Source organism: Callionymus lyra, chromosome 6 (genome assembly GCF_982586985.1).
Source record: "Callionymus lyra chromosome 6, fCalLyr1.hap1.1, whole genome shotgun sequence".
Taxonomy (NCBI): Eukaryota; Metazoa; Chordata; class Actinopteri; order Syngnathiformes; family Callionymidae; genus Callionymus; species Callionymus lyra.
Genome location: NC_141823.1, coordinates 5932566 through 5951934, shown reverse-complemented (window position 1 = coordinate 5951934; position 19369 = coordinate 5932566). Strand labels below are relative to the sequence as shown.

At 38.4% G+C, this 19369-nt stretch overlaps 1 protein-coding gene across 1 annotated transcript in view; it reads right to left on the bottom strand.

Moving 5' to 3' along the window:
• Nucleotides 1-19369, bottom strand: part of igdcc4 (immunoglobulin superfamily, DCC subclass, member 4) — an 88139-nt gene extending 68770 nt beyond the window's left edge. Inside the window, exon 1 of the mRNA XM_087793271.1 lies at nt 18964-19369. Coding sequence (XP_087649397.1) covers nt 18964-19033 — 70 coding nt within the window. The 5' untranslated portion in view covers nt 19034-19369. The remainder of the gene's footprint in view (nt 1-18963) is intronic.

Here is a 19369-nt window from a genome sequence, read left to right as displayed (position 1 = left end):
GACAGTGACTCCAGCAGCTTTTAAAGCTTATGTTTGGACATATTTAGGTTTGAAAACAAATGAATGCAGTTACTACTTCGTCAAGAGTCATGTGGTCTGTAAATACTATAACACCAGAGTCAAGTACTCGACCATACTACACATATAAACTTACTACTCTATCACAACACCAGTGTCAAGTAGTCTTGCAATATTTCACAATATATGGTATCCTCGTCCGTGTATTGTATTGTACCTAGCCCTTAGAGAACCTCAGTTTCAAAAAGGTTGATGCTATTTATGTTCTATTAAAGTGTCAATCCTTTTACTCCAACAAACCCTTCATATGAATACATTTAAAGGAAAGTATATATTTAAAAACTCTTGCTAAATTACAGATAATTACAATGTCACAGAGGGAAAGTGCAAAGTGCATTTAAATAAAAGGGGGAATGAAAGGGATGTCAGAATATTTAAAAATTAAAAGCACTATAAATCCATCAAAGAATGTGACACGTCTACTATTAAATATTCAAAAGGCCATTTTATTTGGCCTCTCAATCCAAGTATTTTAACACAAAAGCGGCTTTTATTTTACCAGAAATAAAATGAGAGACACTAAGAATAGAGTCCCGTAAATATACTCCAACAAAGTGCTCATTTCTGTCACTCATTACTCATTAACGTGTCGCTCATAGCGGGCGGTAGAAAAAGAAAAATGCAATCATGCCTTCGCCGCCGCACAGTAGCGAGACGAGCATGTGGCTCTTGTGATAGTCGAGCGAGTAACCGAGTGAGGGGCCGTAACATTCCATCTCTCGTGCCTCCTGCTCTATGTACAGTGCTCATTCATCCCCGAGCGCTCCTCGTCCAATCAGGGGCCGGCGTGGCACTACACGGGGGCCTCCCAGCAGCATGGGGGCCTCCACATGGCCGTGTCAAGTGCCAGGCCCACTTGTGTGAGTCAACAGAACCGGGAAAGCACCGACATCATGAATTGAACTTGTGATGTCACCGATGTTTTCATAGCCTGGAAAAAACTTATTTTAGTTAAGACTAGTTAGTGGCTGATCGGTGGTTACTTCAAGGATGCGCCGACTTTTACGGAAACCGGGACTTTGAGTATCGACCCAATACCGATCCGACAAGTAACTGGTAAAGCTATGAACAAAAGGCAAAAATTACTGGAAATACTATGTTGATATTTATTTAAATAATGTGTTTACATGTTGATAAGCATTTTAAGAACTTCAATAATACACATTTTAATTGAAAACTTTGTTTTCCTTGTAACTTGTAATTAACTAAAAAACGACAACAGCCTGTCTAACAAAATGCTTTAAACAAAGTGATTTTTTTGTGAGGAAGATGAAAAAAAAACCCTGAAGTGTCAAGCTCTTTACGTGAACACAAACGATGCCAGAATGAAAGACACTTTTGTGTTTGTTTGTTTTGGTCGTTGGAGTAAAAGGATTGATACTTTATAGAACATAAATAGCTTCAACCTTTTTGAAACTGAGGTTCTTTAAGGGGATTTTAGGTTGGATACAGATACCTATCGTGGTACGATACGTATCACGATAGACGGACAATATATATGTCAAAGTACAGATTGGAATCCAGTAGGATCTGGAATCCTACTTGTACAGATTGGAATCCTGCTACTGAACTGGGATCTTAATATTGATATGGGTTTGGATTAGTTTTAGTTTTAAGATTAGTTTTAGATGAGATTTGTGCTAGGACAGATTGGAATTCTAATATTCAGATCCTAATACAGTAGTAGGTTTCCAATATAAGATTTTCAATCTTTGAGGAATACCAATCTCTACTAGTAGGATCTGGTATTCCAATCTGTGCTAGTGAGTAGTGACTTGCAATACCTTTGCGGCCCACAGGTTGCGAATCACTATTTTTCTCTTATTCTTGAAGCTTCTATATGTTCGACTAGATTTTTTTTTATCATGATTGTAATCATACATATAACTGATGTGTCGATGAGGCTTCATGATACTGTATCGGTTGTTTCATGATACAGTGCTTTATTTTAAAAGGCCACTAGATGTCACTGTCTGCTTTATAATCTTTGACTCTGATGTATTAATTCAATGAAACATCATTTTCACTGAGGGTGACATCTAGTGGTCTTTCAAACTGTATCGTGATACAGCATCAGCTGCTTCATGAAGGCTCATCAACACATCACTTCAGATCACCAATTGTCAGATCTCCAAGTTGAAATGATGAAGGCTGCCTCTATAAAACAGCCAGTGCTTCTCTAAAAAAAAAAACTATAGTACATTGTTTTTGCTAAAAGGACCTGTTATATTCTTCATCTTCTTTACTTGGTCGACACAATGGCAAGATGGCCTTCTCTCGAACAAGAATGCAGGACGAACGTTGTGATTCTCGTATCTACTCTATTGTCATGACAGCCTCACAAGCTCATATATATAATCTCAGCTCATCTCCTTGAAAACACTAGCAGTACATTTAATGTGAGGTGTTTCTGGGAACCTCTCAGGGGGAGCCGATCCTTCAAACTCATCTCTCCTCGTAAACGAACTAAATTAGGCTTTAGTCGTGCTCTGATTGCACGTGGACGCTGCTGCGCTTCAGCTTCCCTGCTTGGCTCAGGAACAGAGAGCGCACAGGGCAACATAAAAATCCACACTCACTAGACAAATAAAATCTGTCTGTAACTCAGCCTGAGGCATCTTTAAATAATATGCATCCCAATTTAGCATCCGGCCCTTCGGTGGGGGGGGTGGGGGGGGTGAGGATGCGCTGGCGAATCGCAGCCGACACACCCACCGTCACACCAACACGGCGGGTTCATGTACCCTGGTAAACACAAGTACATACAGAAGCTTAATTTACCGCTAATGTGCAATGAGCCGTTCTCTGCCGGCACATCCATCTCACAGGCTCGGACTTTGGTCTCTGGAGATGTACACGTTATAGAACGGCTGCACAGTGCACCGGGTTTAGAGACGTTTATACGATAACGCACGGCGAGCAGCGCGGTTTGAAGATTGTGTTGACTCTGCAAAGATTAGAAGCTGCGGAAGAAATTGTAAAATAAGGCCCTAGTTAAAGACAATGCTCGGAGAAGTTAGATTCACGTTATCTGGAGAAAAAACAACACAGGGGAAATAAAAAGTGCCTGGCAGCAAAAAAAAACTGACGCTCCAGTAGTTTTGAGATGAAGTTGTGGTTTCGAAATGGCGATATCTCTATATTTTGTATTATATTTTTTTATTCAGAACACTGTGTAGGTATTTGACAGCATTGTTTGTTTGGCCTTTAATGTTTTTTGTTTTTTTTACATAGCTCTTACTTATGGTTTACAGTTATATTCAAATATTAAGATTTAAGATGAAACAATTACAATTTTAATTTATAATTAAGATACAAATATTTACAGCATTTCTTTACTTTTGTGTTGCAATTAAACTTCTGGCTACTTAATGGCAGCAGTCACCACATCTTCCGCTGCTATAGGCATTATCCTGGAAATGACTGAGGACAAGAGGATACAGTGACTCCAGCAGCTTTTAAAGCTGATGTTTTGTACATATGTTGGTTTGAAAAGAAATTAAAGCAGTTACAACTTCGTCAAGAGTCATGTGGTCTGTAAATTCTGGGTATGACTGAGGACGAGAGTAAGTCCAGCAGCTATTAAAGCTGATGTTTGTACATATTTTGGTTTGGAAACAAATGAAAGCAGTTAAGGTAAGGTAAGGTAAGGTAAGGTAAGGTAAAACTTTATTGATCCCTCAGGAGGTCTCCTTTGGGAAATTGTTTTTTTCCAATAGCCACAGAAATACAGCAATTTTTCATGAAAAATAAAAAATAAATCAAAATAAAATAAGAACAAGAACATAAAGAGAAAGAACAAGATGACACAATCCAAGCCTAAAGATAAAGACAAAGAACATAGATCGTTAATCGATAGTTACGACTTCGTCAAGAGTCATGTGGTCTGTAAATTCTGAAACAGTTTTTCTTGTTGCATTGAGGTTCTCTTAAATATTTGTATCCATTAGTTCTTGATGTTTCCATTCCTCTCATTTTTTGACAACTACGTTATTTTTAGATTTAGACTATTTTACTATTTTGGTCTTTAAATTGTGTTCTGACTTCCGTGTTTTGTCTGCTTCAGATGGTTTTCCTCAGTTTAGTTTGTGTAGATATCCCTGGTTCTGATTTTTGTTCCTCCTCCTTTGTCCATGTTTTTGTTTTAAATATTCTAGTAAATGAATTGATCCCTTTTAACCTACTGTGTCGGGTCATTCTTACATGTTTCTTCACTATACACACTGAGGTTTGGGTTTCCTGACACATCCAGGAGTAACACAATACAACAACAGGATATTGAGATTTCAAATCCTGGTTGTTTATTTGAAAATTCCACGATAAAAGTTGCTTTTAATCCAGTCAATATGTGTCTTTCCCACCGTAGACCAGCAACCTCATGTTGTCGGAGCTGAGTTTAGAAACGCCCTGTGGTTCATGAACTACGCTTCAATTTGCAAACAGTCGGCACACACACACAGAACATGCAGTTTTGCATTGACATGCCCGGCGTCCACATAGATTGATGTATGAGTCATGTATACCGAGTATTTTTGGCTTGAGATCAGCCGTCAGCGAGAGCGACGAGCGCTTCTAGCAAAGCATCAATTTCTGTTGACAAGAAATAGGAAACAACCTCAATATGCTCTAATATAAGCCAATTTTTTAAAATTTATTCCTAATGTAGTTTTTTTAGCATCATTTCCAAATTATTTTGGTACGATTTAATATAAAATAGTTTCCATTTTCTCATCAGATAGGGTTTGCGTTACTACTGGAGCACAGCGATGTCACAGAAATTCTGCTTCAATTCTTATCAATCACGGTATTCTAACGAGGCGAGACAGGTCTTTTTTCTTTTCTTTTTTTTCTTCTGGCCATTTTCTATCCAGAGATGAATTGGTTCATATGTGACTGTAAAGTTGTTATCAGTTCAATATCTTCGGAGAGACCCTCCTAAATCTTGTTTGATGGATAATGACTCAGAGCTGGAACTAAGCCTGTTCGTAAACCTCACGATCTCACATTCGTTTGGTCGGATCGTCTTTGCTTCTGTGTCGCTGTTTGACCTCTGAAATGTTGATCGACCTTGTGGATTTTCTAGTGCTTTTCTCCACAAATGTGTTTGTAACCCTTTGTGCACTTTGGTGTTGATCGCTACCTTATTTTGGTTGTATTTTTTTTTATTATATTATAGAGTAATACTCTAATCTTTCTGCTGTGTGCTTTGTTCTCATTTATTCTGTGCCTGAATTCCTGTGTTTGTTTGTTTCAAATCCCTTGTTATTTTTTCGTTCATGTATTTTCTCCCGGCAATTTGATGTCCTTGGTTTTTTAATGTTTTCTTTAGTTTTTTTGTTATCTTGTAACTTCAGTTCAAGTTTTCAAGTCACTCGGTTCGTCTTTTGTCACTTGTTGATCAAACAAAATCCCACGTCATTGAAACTGCTCATTAACAAAAAACAATAGTTTTTCTGCCAAAAAAAACAAGAAAAGGTGAACAAACAATTGGGCAAGAAAAACATTAAAGAACTGAGGACTAGAAAAAAAAATTGTCGTGTTTTATTGGCCTTGGTGCAATATTTTATACCTTTGAAATGTCTTACATTATCCTGGAGAGAACAACATTAACTTTTTTCCACTAATGTTGTTTTAAAGAACTTTTTTAATGAATGAAAAATGTATGTTTTGCATGTCATCCACCAACTGTACTGAACCTAATCAGACCAGTTCTTTTGTTTGTTTTGGGTTGTACAGAATGTAGCGGTGCATCTTGGAAAAAAAAATACTTTTTGTTTGGTTGCTTTGGTCGTGGCCCCTTCACCCACGTATTCATCCCTGTCCCAGAATCCGCCCCCCAACCCCCTCTCACTTGCATCAGTTCCCACAACAAACAGCGACCCACCCCCCCCCGAGCCCCCCCGACAACACAGAACAACACCCGCACATGTCACGGAGAACGCTCGGGTTGTTTACTCTTCGTCGCCATCACTCGCTGGAACACAAAGCAGGAATTATGTGTCGTTAAAAGGTTCTCTCGGCATCAGCCAGGTTGCTATGACGTTATTAAGAACCGAACATGTCGCGTAAGATCCTTATCTTCCGTGTCGACTGAATTTATTCTGGGTCTTGACGCAATTCAATTCTGGAGCGGTTCCAGATCACAGGAACTTTTTTTTGTCTCCACTTGCATTAAGTTTACGGTCAATTCTGACATTTTAATTAATTTCCTCTGAATCACTGCGTGAACTTTGATGAATTAAATCTGGATTATTTACTGCTATAATATCGATTAATGTTGAGGATTTAGTGCCTATCCCAATGGGTGCATTTTGAGATTTATGTATAGTAGATGAGTGCGCTGCGGGGGGGTTTGCCCGCTGGATAAAGTGTCCTTCTGCAAAATGTTAGAATAAAATTAATGCAGGAGACCTACATTGCACATATATTACCACCAAACTATCCATTCAAAAGCATATCTAACCTGAACGTAGCAACTGTTTTGGTTGCTTTAATGAGCTCACATTTATTTTTCATCATAATCAAGGCTGGGAACCAAAAACTGACTATAATGTCCGCTCCAGTCAGTCCGTCAGAAACCAATCCTGAATTCGTTAACATGTTCAGTCGGACTCGTATCTTTCGGAACCTCTGTTCAATAATCCCTCCTTTTTTTTTGTTCTACTTGTGATTCTGCAGCAGTGAACTCGCAGTGGCTTCTGCGTGCATGACTGTGTACTTTCATGTTTGCTCAACACTGTAAACAAACAGAAAGTAGATAATGAGCAAAGCGTCTCTGTGTCTGTTGCAAGCGCATCTTTTTCCTGATATTCTCTTTTCCAGTTGGCTTGACTCGACACCGGATGCAGGATTATTCCTTTATATTTCTAGCAATGATTGAACGAGAGCATTACTCCGAGAAGACAACATTCATTGAATTAAACCATAACAATAATTTGATATAATATTATGGAAGACCATTTTACCATATTTTACCTGTATAATTAAATGCATTTCTATAGAATTAAAAAGCAACTAATGTGAAAAACCTAATTCTTCTAATTCCGATGTTGTAAATGTTGAATCTTTCTCTCCAAGATGCACTAAGTTCCTCATCACGACCATGTTTTAACTTATTACTTCATAAAGTTGCTCTGAAATATGGGCGAACAAGAGGTTACGAGAGTCCATTATGACGTAATAATGGCTTCACTCCTCCTCCAGCTGTAACCACGGCCCGCTTTGTTCATACAACAAGTCCCTGGGAAGTGGAGACTTCCGCAATTGATGACGCGCAGTGACGAACCGCCGTGCTTGACCGATCACAACAGAGTGGGTGTGGTTATGGTGAACAAGATTTAATCTCCAGAAAAACAAAGTGTGTTCAGTGGGCGGAGCTTAAGATCATTTTCTAATGTCAATATTTCAATGAAAACTAAAAAGTGGGTGTTTTGTACAAACACACACTGATGATACAATAGAGTCACACAACACACTTAAATCAACACATTAGTTGAACTTTGAGTTCTATTCAAACAACCTCATCTATCTGTCCATCTATCGATCCATAATGTGTATGAAAATTAAAGGTAAATTGTCTTCAAAGTCAGTTTTGCACAAAAGTAAACTGCACTATGGAATGAAATGATAATAAAATAAAATGGAAGAGGAAAGAACATCTTTAGCGCTGGTGCATGCTAACACGCTACGTTGATCATTTTGCATACAAAGCGGTTTGACACACACAGAACTGTAGTATTATTTATTATTATTAAGTAACTATGGGATATTTTTCAAGGTGAAACTGCCCAAAAAAGCCAGTGATGAGTCTATCACTGAGTAAACCTTAACTAGAAGACAATAACGTAAAAAAAACCCATCATAAATATTGCATTAACATCTCAAACACTTGAGCTTTTCTGATGTTAACTGAATTTGATTTGTGCTGTTCCAGCCTGGACCCCTGCAGTTTAACGGTGTTATAGGAACGCATAGTCATCAGTTTAAGGATGTATTACATCAAACAGGAGAGTTTGATTTCTAACCTAAGTGAACGTAAAAGTCTTGTGGGCATCACAGATCCAACAAAAGACCTACTGTGCCTAAAATCGGTGTTGTCAAATGGACGGATATCAGCGTATCAAAGTGTGTTTTACGTAGGTGTGCGCAGACCGGCCCGGACGGCGACCTCGTCCATTACCGACATTTCACGTGAAAGGAAATCCATTACGTCTCTGTCCAGGGTCGCCTTTTACCGTTGCTCCGTGGTCACCTGCCCGATGCAACCACTACCAATATGGGGAATCATATGGTGCCTTACATGTAGCAACACATGTCAGCACACCTCGACCTGTCTTACCTCGAGCTCTGCTACATGCTCGCCGAAAAAAACATCATAACGATCATCCTCTCTCTTTGCGCTTGATGGATCTACTGACTCCTTCAAGAAACATCTTAAGACATTTTTATTTGTTCAGGCTTTTCCTTGATTTTCTGGAACTCCTGTTGTGTTATCAGTTTTATCTTGATCTTTGAAGTATATATTTTATTGAATATTGTTTTGATTGTTTAAGCGCTTTATGACCCTAGTCTGGAAAAGCGCTATATAGATAAAAATGACTTACTTACTTACTTACTTACAGAGACAAACAACAACAAACGAGGACTTGAAGGTGATTGTGTTCTTGCTGTAGATAAAGAGGTCTACGGACCACAGAAAATGTTTTCAGACCACCACACTGTACTCCAGCTCTTGAGATACTTGAGTCATCAGTGCAGCTCCGAACACTTCGTTGGCCGACAGTCGGTCACTTTTTAGTGGCGACCTGGCTTGGTTGGAACCAGAGTGGAACAGGTACTTAAGATGGTGTCTGGTTTCTTATGATATACTTTGTGGAAACACAACAAAAATGGGTTGAGTTGAGTCGAGTAAGGCTAAGTCAAGGCCAAATATAGTCATAGATTAGATGTGTCTGATGCTTCCTAGGACCGTTCTGAAGATCCCACTTCCCCCTCCTTGTCGCTGCCGACCAATCCTACGTATCGCTCAAATAATCAATCGATCTCATTCAACAGCTACATTTTATGAATCCACACAGGCAGCAGCAGACACATCGACCAGGATTCCGGTCGTGGATCGTGCAAATCAGATCAATCAACTCGCTCTCCTCCCCTCTCTCCCTGACAGACAAACCTTCACCGTGGATTCCTGCGAGACCCCGGTGGGTCAGTAGATTCTGACGGCGAGTAAATCCATTCTCCGTCTCAGCAGGAGCCTGCGGGGCATGCTAAATGAACTGGTATCCTCGGCGCTGTCTTCGCATCCATATCAGATGCAAGTCAAGAGGCTATATATCCAGTTCTCTCCCGTTTTAAGCCCTTAAGTGCATATCTGAACAACCAGTGACTGAACCGATGTGGTGAAATTACAGCTCATCTCTGGGGGAAGGTGGTGCATGGACGTGCGCGAGCACTCGAGCGGTTCTCTTTTATTCCACTGCACTTGAAATGTCAGCTGCACGGCCAAGTCCTTGTGCATAAGATTGCTTTATTCCCGATAATTGCTGTGGCCGCTCGCTCCGCACAGCGTGGCTCGGAAGGAGTGGAAACATGGCAGCGTGGCGCAGCGAGGCCGCGGCAAATATTGTAATTACCGTATTAAAACCAAGTTTGTCTAGAGTTCTATAGCAATGTTCAGAGTTAAAACGTGTGCGTTCCGTCGGTTGAGATTCATTTAGGGAGTGAGGAAGTGTAGAAATCAGCGTTTTTCTATTTGGTCGGTTAGGCATGTCTGGAGAGAACCCAGTTTCGAAGGGTCAAGATCTCAACTCTAATATGCAAGCAGAGATGGAGATGGTATGACAGGGAATAATTGAGCAACTCAAGCGACATGTCACCATGGAGTTTTTGCACAATTAAATCCTAGAGTTTCTGTCATGACCCAAGAGTTACTGACTGAAAAAAAGTGCCATTTCAATTCTGGCTCAACTTCTTTTTAGTTAAAGCAGATGAAAATCGAATTTTGGGTATCGCTGGTTGTCGAGGGTAACAGCGCTGTTTAAGACTGTGGTTGGCTAAAGACGTATCAGATTAAGATTAATTAATCTCATTAAGTAAATCTTGATCAGTGGCATGGAAATAATCTAAGTGACGTGTGCTTAAATCGATGTTAGACTCTTTCGTATCATCAATGTGTGTGTGTTTGTATAAAACTCTCTTTTCATTGAAATATTGACATTAGAAAATGATATTAAGCTCCGCCCACTGAAAACACTGTTTTTCTGGAGATTAAATCTTGTTTACCGTAACCACACCTACTCTGCTGTTATTGGTCAAACATCAATGTTTGTCAACGTTTGTCATTAAGTCTACACCACCATGGGAGGAGTGAAGCCATTATTACGTCATAATGGACTCCACTCTTGTAACCTCTCCTTCGCCCAGATTAGAGAGCAACTTTATAAAGTAATAAATTGAAACATGGTCATGATGAGGAACTTACTGCATCTTGGAGATGAAGAACCTTTACTACATGTGAGTGGATCAGGAGAGTTCGATTTTCCACATAGATGACTTAAAACAATCTAACCAAAAGAAAGAATCTCTCCCCCAACCATCTCTGACGGAGGAGGCCAGAGATGTTCCCAAGCTACAGCGCAAGATGGAATGCTTCAATCTGGGATTTAATATGCCCGTTTTATGTGCTTCTCTGTCAGCGAGACCTTTTAAAAATCCTCCAAGCCAAGGTTTTGGGTTTCTGTAGCAAATGTAGGGAACGAACAAACAAACATTCCAATTTGTCTAGCGAACTATGAATGTGATCTTAAAGTTATAGTTCTCCTAAAATTCTCCACTCATTTTCAACTCGCCCCTCATGTTATTTTCAGAGTAATCTGTTCTCTTTAGAGTTATCGACTGAAATTTTTGCTCGTTTAATTGTAGCGACTGGAGCTCAGTTGTCTTCGTCTTCATCTTCGTCCAAAAAGACACTTAAAAACTTCTTAACACCCCCATACTGCTTGTCTGTAACGTCCCTCTTGGATTGCAGCCTCATCATGAAAATGTTCCAAAAGAACTTGTATAAATCTCTATATTTCAAGTTGGTTTGTAGTGGAAGTTCACAGTCTCTCAGTTCGTCTTTCTTCATTGAAACACATTTCAAGTTTCGGTGTTAAGGTTTATGCTGAAGGCTGAGCAGCGTCCAAATGAAATCAATCTTAAAATACAGACCTGTTTAAGTTTTTTCCGAACAATTCCTCATGTCGAGCAGTATATGGAGGTAGTTGGATGTTTTTAAGTGTCTTTTTTTGACGAAGATGAAGACAAAGACAACTGAGCTCCAGTCGCTACATTAAAATGAACAAACGTTTTTGTCTATAACTCTAAAAAGAACAGATTACTCTAAAAATAAACCCAACTCTTAGTCGACATGAGGCTGAGTAGAAAATGAGTTAAATTAGAAATTAGGGTGAACTATTACTTTTATGTTAAAGGAAATGGAACCAACAACCTCAGGAAAAGAAAGTATCTTTTGTTCTCTCAAAGTTGATGCATTGTCTACCCCTCTTCAATCATTTTTATCTTTTCCTCCACCATATTGAAAGAAGGAGATTCATTTTTAATTGGGCTGGTTATTGCGGCGATAGAGACAGGTAGTGAGTGGCATCTCTATCTCTTGTCAGTCGGTGAAATAAAACCCTCTGTGAGCAGAATTCGAACAGAGAGATTAGGAAATTTAATGTCACCCACTTCAAAACCTTTAAGAGTGGAATCCTAAATCTGGTGTTCTCCGAAGGCCTTTGTTATGGTAATTCCTTGGCCGGTCTTTCAACCTCTCATTGTCTGGGATGATTATTCCTCACAGCGTTTCCTCTTCCTTCTGGGGGCAGCCATGTTCCCATTTTTACTTAAAATTCAGGTTATATTTGTAGCCAAGATGATACGTTTCAGATAATGAGATGAGAATAGTGAGTAATTGATTGGAAAAAAACATTTAAAAAAATTTTGAAGTAAAAAATGACCAGTGGAGACTTTTTCTACCAGTCGACTCAAGCAGGCCCAATAAAATATATTTTTAATGGAATTTAATTTACCTTCTAAGGAAAAACCATTAACATTCTACGCTCAAACATCTACCTGTGAGGCCAGCAAGCTGTAGCACATTCGATAACAATGAGTGACATCTCGCTACATTGAACGCAACACACCATTTATAAGCTACGACTTGTATAAAACATTAGATATTGTCACTGAGAAACAGCAGGTAAGGCGGCGAGATGAAATAGCAATTAGCATCTTATTCAAAGTCATTAACCTGTTAACAAATAACCAGACTCACCTTGACACGCTCTTACTGATGATGCATTTCAATGCAAAGATTGTCTGTTCTTTTGTTTATTGTAGCACTGGTTCGTTTGCATCATTTTAATGAATTTAAATCTAAACAAGACTATTGAGAAATTTGAAAAACTTTTCAAACTGTAAATGCAATGTATATAGTATTTATTTTTGGTTGATTGACAGAAGGAACATGGTTAATCAATATCCTGATTGGTTGTGTAATTAGGATTATTTTTATTCCAGGACTTTCGTCTCAAAAAGTCACTATTTCACCCCAAAAAGAAACTGACAGAACTTCACAGACAACGCATGATTGTAAAGATATTTAGCTTGAAGACACTTGAAGAAGAAAACCCAACGCTTTTAAATAGTTTAATTGGGATGAATTTTAGATTCAGTTATTTTTTAGAATATAATCGTAATTATACTTCGGCATCAGTTTAAGGGTAACAAGTTAGCATCAATGTTAGTCTTTTATCCCAGAAAAATACTGACCAGACCAAATACAGACAATATGTTATGTCTCAGAAATAAAAAAAATGTTTTAAATAATAATAAAGACACAGTTGTATGATCTTCAACTTTTTAAATTAAACATATAATTATTTAATGTTCTAATGGATTCTTCAAAAAGCCTTTAAGTGTAAAAGGGAAAATTTGAAAAGACAATGATAGAGATTCTATTGTGTATCACAAGAAGATATTAAAAATAACTGTCCATATTATTATCAGTCTCTTCCTTCTAGTATTTTTCTCCGTCAGTACTGGGTTTTTCCAATTCCGACCGATTTCTCTCATCAGATAAGTCGACAAGACGAAAGAGAAGTCGAATGAATCTTCTACTTTGGTCATTTCCCCATCAGGGGTTGCGAGAGCGATTCAGCTTATCTCGATCATTCTCCCTAGAGTTGAGTTGATACCGTCATGTTGGTTCCTAAGGAGAACCAAAGCCCCTTAAGTCTCTGGAAATCCTCTCGGATGACACGACTCTGTACGAATCATGTCAAACGTCCAGAGAGAAAGAGCTCAAAGAGGAAGACTTAAGATTGACCTGAGGAAAGTGATCCAATAGTTTCTTGGTATTTAAAAACATTAATTGACAGACAACGTTTTTTATGAGAAGAATAACTGACTCTCTTTTCTGTTTATTAAATGGTTATAAAGTGAGAGAAGTTTAGAAGGAAATTAGACGCACGAAGGAGATGGAAAGTAGGAAGACGTTTGTGAAGACGATTCATCTGAAGTAAAAAATCCACTGAATTTGTCAACAACAGATTCACAGCTATCTAATAAATTCATCCGAATTAGCTGTCGACACTTAACTTGAAGTGTTTTTCGTTTACAAGGATCAATCTAAGCAACAAAGTAGTTATTTGGATACATTTCTTAACAGTTAAATTGTGCTTTTAAGCCAACACTCAACTCACAGTTCTGATTGCCATGCATGGATCAAAGGCAATTGTCACGCCTGTCCTCGAGCTCTGAGTGCTACTATATCGATGTGTAGTGAGGAGACGGGGAGGAAAGAGAAGTCGGAAGAAGACGGAAAGAAAATATAAGTGGGGGATGAGGGACAACAATTACAGATCACAAATACTTAGACATCGTGGGTCGAAGAAGAGGGTGAAGGCAGGGTGGATTAAGTGGAGTCTGAACCAAAGTAGTTGTCGCAACCGTGACGTAGGTTTAAAGGCTCAGGATGTAGTCAGTTAGAAGAGTCAGAGATGAAGATAGAAAGGATGTCATTGGTAGTAACCAAGATCAGAAATGAGGAGATCCAAGGAAAGCTCATTTGGAGAAGAATGGGAGCCGCATGTGGCCCTTGTGAAGTCAGAGTAAAACAATAAAACTGATTTTTCAGTTGAAGTTGCATTCTATGGGGTCGCTCAGTAGTTGGCACTATCACTTCACAGCAAGAAGGTTGCTGGTTCGCTAACCATGTCAGGAGGGAGCCAACTTGTGACCTTTCTGTGTGGAGTTTGTATTTTTTCCCTGTGTTGCCGGGATTTACTCCGGGCACTCCGGTTTCCTCCCACAGTCCAGAAACATACAGAGGTTGATTGGGGAAATTGTCTGTAGGTATGAGTGTGTGTTAAATGGTTTTGTGTATTTGTGTCCTATGACAGACTGCCATCCTGTCCAGGGTGTCCCCTGTCTCTCTCCCTTAGAAAGTCTCACAAGCCCCATAACCCCTTAAAGGGATTATGCTGCCTTTGCATAGCTTTTTTTTCATCATATTTACATGATTTATCAATAGTTCATTTATACTTTATATTAAAATGTTAAATAATATAGTCAATTAAAAACTAATAGCTTTTGACACAGTAGTGTTTTGACAAAAGTATTAGGTTTTTGGATCATAAGATGATTGATATCTTCATTCAATCTTTCTTTGGATTGTCACAGTAAATAATGTGGCCCCTGTTTTAGAAGTTTGTTTCGATAAAGTTAATGGAAATTTACATAGGCTTTTGCTGGCAGATATATTATTTGGGTAAACACTTTCCTAATGATAAAATGATTGGAATCACCTTGCATATTAGGTCTCAAACCTTTCTGAAGACATTCTGAAGACCCTCCTGTGCCATGTTCAACCATTGGTCCATTAAAGAATCCATTGATTTGAGGCCAAATGGATAGATAACATGTCCATTTAAATGCAACTGAAAAGAAACTAATTATATTCATAGTGCAGACTTGGCTAAAGTATTTGCAATTGTTTGGCAATATACATTGTGTTTATGACTTTAATTGTATGCTTATGACTTTAATTGAAACACATTCTTAGGAAAGGAATCTCCACAGGAATCTCAATCACACCCGGAGCTCGAATGATCATTACAATCCCCAGAAAAGTAAGATAACATCTATAAAACAATGAACAGCGAAACATAAAATTAAAAAACACTATCAAAGACTGTGCTCTGTTCGAAACCCTTCTAATTTGTGGCTCTCACATTTCCTGAATAAAAAGAAGTTTGCAACAATCCAAGCTTCAGAAATGGATTGCCTGAGCCCACATATCCGCACAGTCCTGGGGGGCCTCTGATGAATGAAACACCCCTTCAAGTCAGACTGCAAATTAGGAAAACCTTGGAGACCCCTAAGCCTTGAATTCCTAGCACAAATTGAACATGCCTTGATTTTTTTCAAGGCACGGATTTGATCTTAACACACACCAAACAGTTTTAAGATTGTAGGTGTCAGTTTGGAAAAAAAAGAAATCTTGGTCACGGTTAATTGGTTACATTCCAGTTAATTGGCTGCAGTCTCCAGACAGACAACCTGGGTCATAACACAAACTCTAAGAAGCCTCAGAGACCCGAGAATGTCGTTCTGACTCTGAATCCAGACCTCCTTGAAAGTTTGTTTCATAAAACTGCAAGGACTCGTTAATAAATCCAAGTATTGCTAAGTTTGTTCTTAATAATATTATAATCTCTTCATGCAAGACCTTGAAGATCATCACGATAATACAACACTTAAATTAGTGAATTACTTTGAGGAATTAAGATCAGTGTAGAAACTATTTTTTAATCAGGCATCTTCTATAGTTACCTACTGTATTGAAGTTTTTAAATTATGTTTGAAGAAACAGATTATTTTATTTAAATTGTGTAGGAGTTTCATCTGGATTCAGGGATTTCTTGAAGGATTTGTTATTCTCTTGTATGGCTTCTAACCGACGCTGCTGTTCCTCACCTTCCGTTCCAGTTAAAGCATCGCTACGAAAGATTAGCACCAGAAAGACAAGAGTACTTGATGCGTGATTCTGCCTCCTCTACTTTTAGAACAGTGTAATTAAATCAAAATAATTTGACAATCTGCGTCTGCATTTCTTTACAAAACCAGACACATTTTCGTTTTCTCTTCCAGGAGACTTTTAAAAAGTGATCTTTGTCATTTAACCATGATGCAAATGAATGCAATCGCCATCTCAAACCCACAGTGGGTCCCCCGACAGTTACATCCAATAGTCACACTAGTTAGAGGACGTAAAAGCTGGAGATTGAACCCATTAATACATGAAATACAAAAATAATAACAATATTATTAGGTTCTATTTTGCTGCTTTAAGAACACACAAAAATAAGATAAACCAGAGAAAACTTGACTCTTCAAAACAGCAAACCATTACTAACATTAAACAATTTTCAAGTAAGTGTGGTGCTAGATGGGGCTAAGTGAAGTCCATTTGACTGTATTCATGCGGCCCTCATGAGGTCAAAGATCACGTAGAAACTCACAATGTAATTTTGTATTTATTTCTATTTTTCATTACTAGTCTCTAAATATGACTCTAGAGTTCTTGTATTCAGACTTTTCTCCTCTGTTTTTGTCATTTGTGTGAGTATTTATTGTCCCTCAAAAGTATATTTTGGCGGTTCCAGTTCACAGCAGACGATAGAAGCTAATGCAAGTTTTATAAAAGCAAGAACAAAGTGCAAATAAAAAGAGCAAAGAGATAACAAAGTGCAAATAAAAATAACAAAGTGCAAAGAGATAACAAAGTGCAAATAAAAATAGCATAGATCAAAGGAAATAACACAAAGACCTAAAAGGATACAAACAGAGTAATAAAGTCTAATAGCACAAGGAAGGATTAAGTCTCTGAGTCTATTAGTGTTGCATCATGGGAGGAGCATTCGTGCTCCATCTGCTTCTCTGTTCACTGATGACAGTGTTCAAAGGATGATGTCATCATCCATGATGGACGGTAGTATTATATGATGTTTATAAAAATGTATATAAACTACAATATAACAATTATTTTAGCTTAATTTTCCACTTTCCAAAATTAAGTAATGAGGCAATATTTTTGTCAGATGGTCACTGATAACAGCCACTGGGTGAAATGTGGCCCCTGAGGAAATGTAATTGTCCACTACAGGAATATATCGTTCAGTGTGTCTGTCAAACAAAATCAGACAAGAACATGAAATTCTTGAAGAAAACGTTTGTGTCACGATTTGAGCTATTTTTCCTGGAACGTTGCTTCCACAAAATATGATCAAATAACTTGAACTCATCACACTTTATGATCATTCACCATTTAACAAAATGTCCTTCACACCAGGACATTTCTCTTTGAGGATGTTTAACAAAAGTCTTATTTCTACTTTAACTATGATGTAAATGAATGCAACCGCCATCTCCTACCCACGGCTGTTTAAATTGTTTGGCTGTATAGTGTGTACTAACTATCCCGGTCCAGGCACAGTCACCAAGTAAAGTGCACTGTTCAAATAAACAATGATGTCAAAATGTCCCATTTTGCTTCTTTGAGAACTGACACAAATTTGAAGAAAAAAAAGGAAACTTGACTCAGTAAAAAATAACTAAAATTAAACAATAATAATAATAATCTCTATTTATATAGCGCCTTTCTAGACCAGGGTCACAAAGCGCTACAATCAAGTAAATGTGGTGACAAAATGTTTTAGGGTTGCTAGTAGTGACTGATGAAGCTTCATGAAACAGTGTAATGTTCTTCAGAGGTCAGTAGGTGGCGCCATAACTTTAGAAAATGATGTTTCATTAGAACAGTTGTTTGAAACAAAGTAAAATAGTGCAGAGACGCCATCTAGTGGACCCTGAAAATAATGACACTGTTTCATGAAGCTTCATCAAACCATTGCTTGTTGCTATTAAGTGGCGGGAAACTTTATTTCCTGAGGGGCCACAATTTAGACAGCAGTTGTTATTAGGGGCCGTCAAGCAAAACAAAAAGTGGAGTGAAAAGCATAAAGTCAAGCGAAATATATACTGAAGTTACTATTTTATTGTTTTTGAAACACATTTTATATTTTATTAATCCTCTATAAAAGCCATGTTTGCTAAATATGTTCACTTCAATTGTTTAAGGGGCAATAAGTAGTTAAAAAAAACTATATGTTATTGTCATATTTAAATACTAGTTATGAATAGTAGAAACAAATACAATCGGTCATCACGATATTAAAATGTTAAACTTGAAACCATTGCTTATTTAGAAGAAAAAAAGACCCCTAAATGTGAAATAAATACGTCATCAACATGTCACAACTGACCATGTGTCAAATATTTATAATAAGAAACAAAAAGAACTACGAGTACAAGTTGCAGGTGCGATACAGTTAAAAAAAAACATGTCATGAATCCCATCTTTCTTGAAGTAAACACAACGATTCCGAGCCAGAATATAGGAACAAAGAATTGCACATTTTAGTGTAAATACTCTTTTTTTTCCCGAGACCTTTAACTCTCATCACGCTTTAGTGATCCTTGAGAACTAGTGAGTCAGACACATATTCTAGGTCATAAAGAACAAAACAAAGTCTGGAGAATTAATTGACTGAGAGATGGGGAGGGGGGGGGTGAGGAGGGGGGTCGCAGGGTTCACATGTAAAACACCTACATAACGGTGATGGTCACACAAACACATGGAGGACAGAAGAAAAAAGAAGAAGAAGAAGGAGAAGAAGAAGTGTCCTGAGCTGGCCGAGCGGAGGAGGCGACATGAGGTGAATGCACAGCACTGGAGGGAGGAGGTTCAAATAAATAAAGAAATAAAGAAAAAGACTTTACCTTGTTTGGATGAAGCGCAGAAGAAGGAGAGCAGACACAAGAGCCAAATAGTGATCCTCACCACCGCCATGTACTCTCCTGGATCCCCACCGGTGCACGACCAGATAGTCCCCCGCACGCGCTGGAATCCGCTATTGTCCCCCCCCTCCTCCTCCCCCCTCCCTCCGGGTGCGCGTTAGTAAAATAATAATAAAAAATAAATAAAAAAAATAAAAAAACACACTGAGGATCCTCCTTCAACACGAACAATGAGGCAGTGGACGGAGCCGTCGTGTCTGTCGGCGATTCAACGCCATGTTGCGAGCGAATGGTGCGAGTGTGTGTGTCTTTTACTCCACACACACACACACACACATGCAGTCTGCGTGGACGCGCACAGACAGTGGCTGCTCCTGAAAAGCTTGGT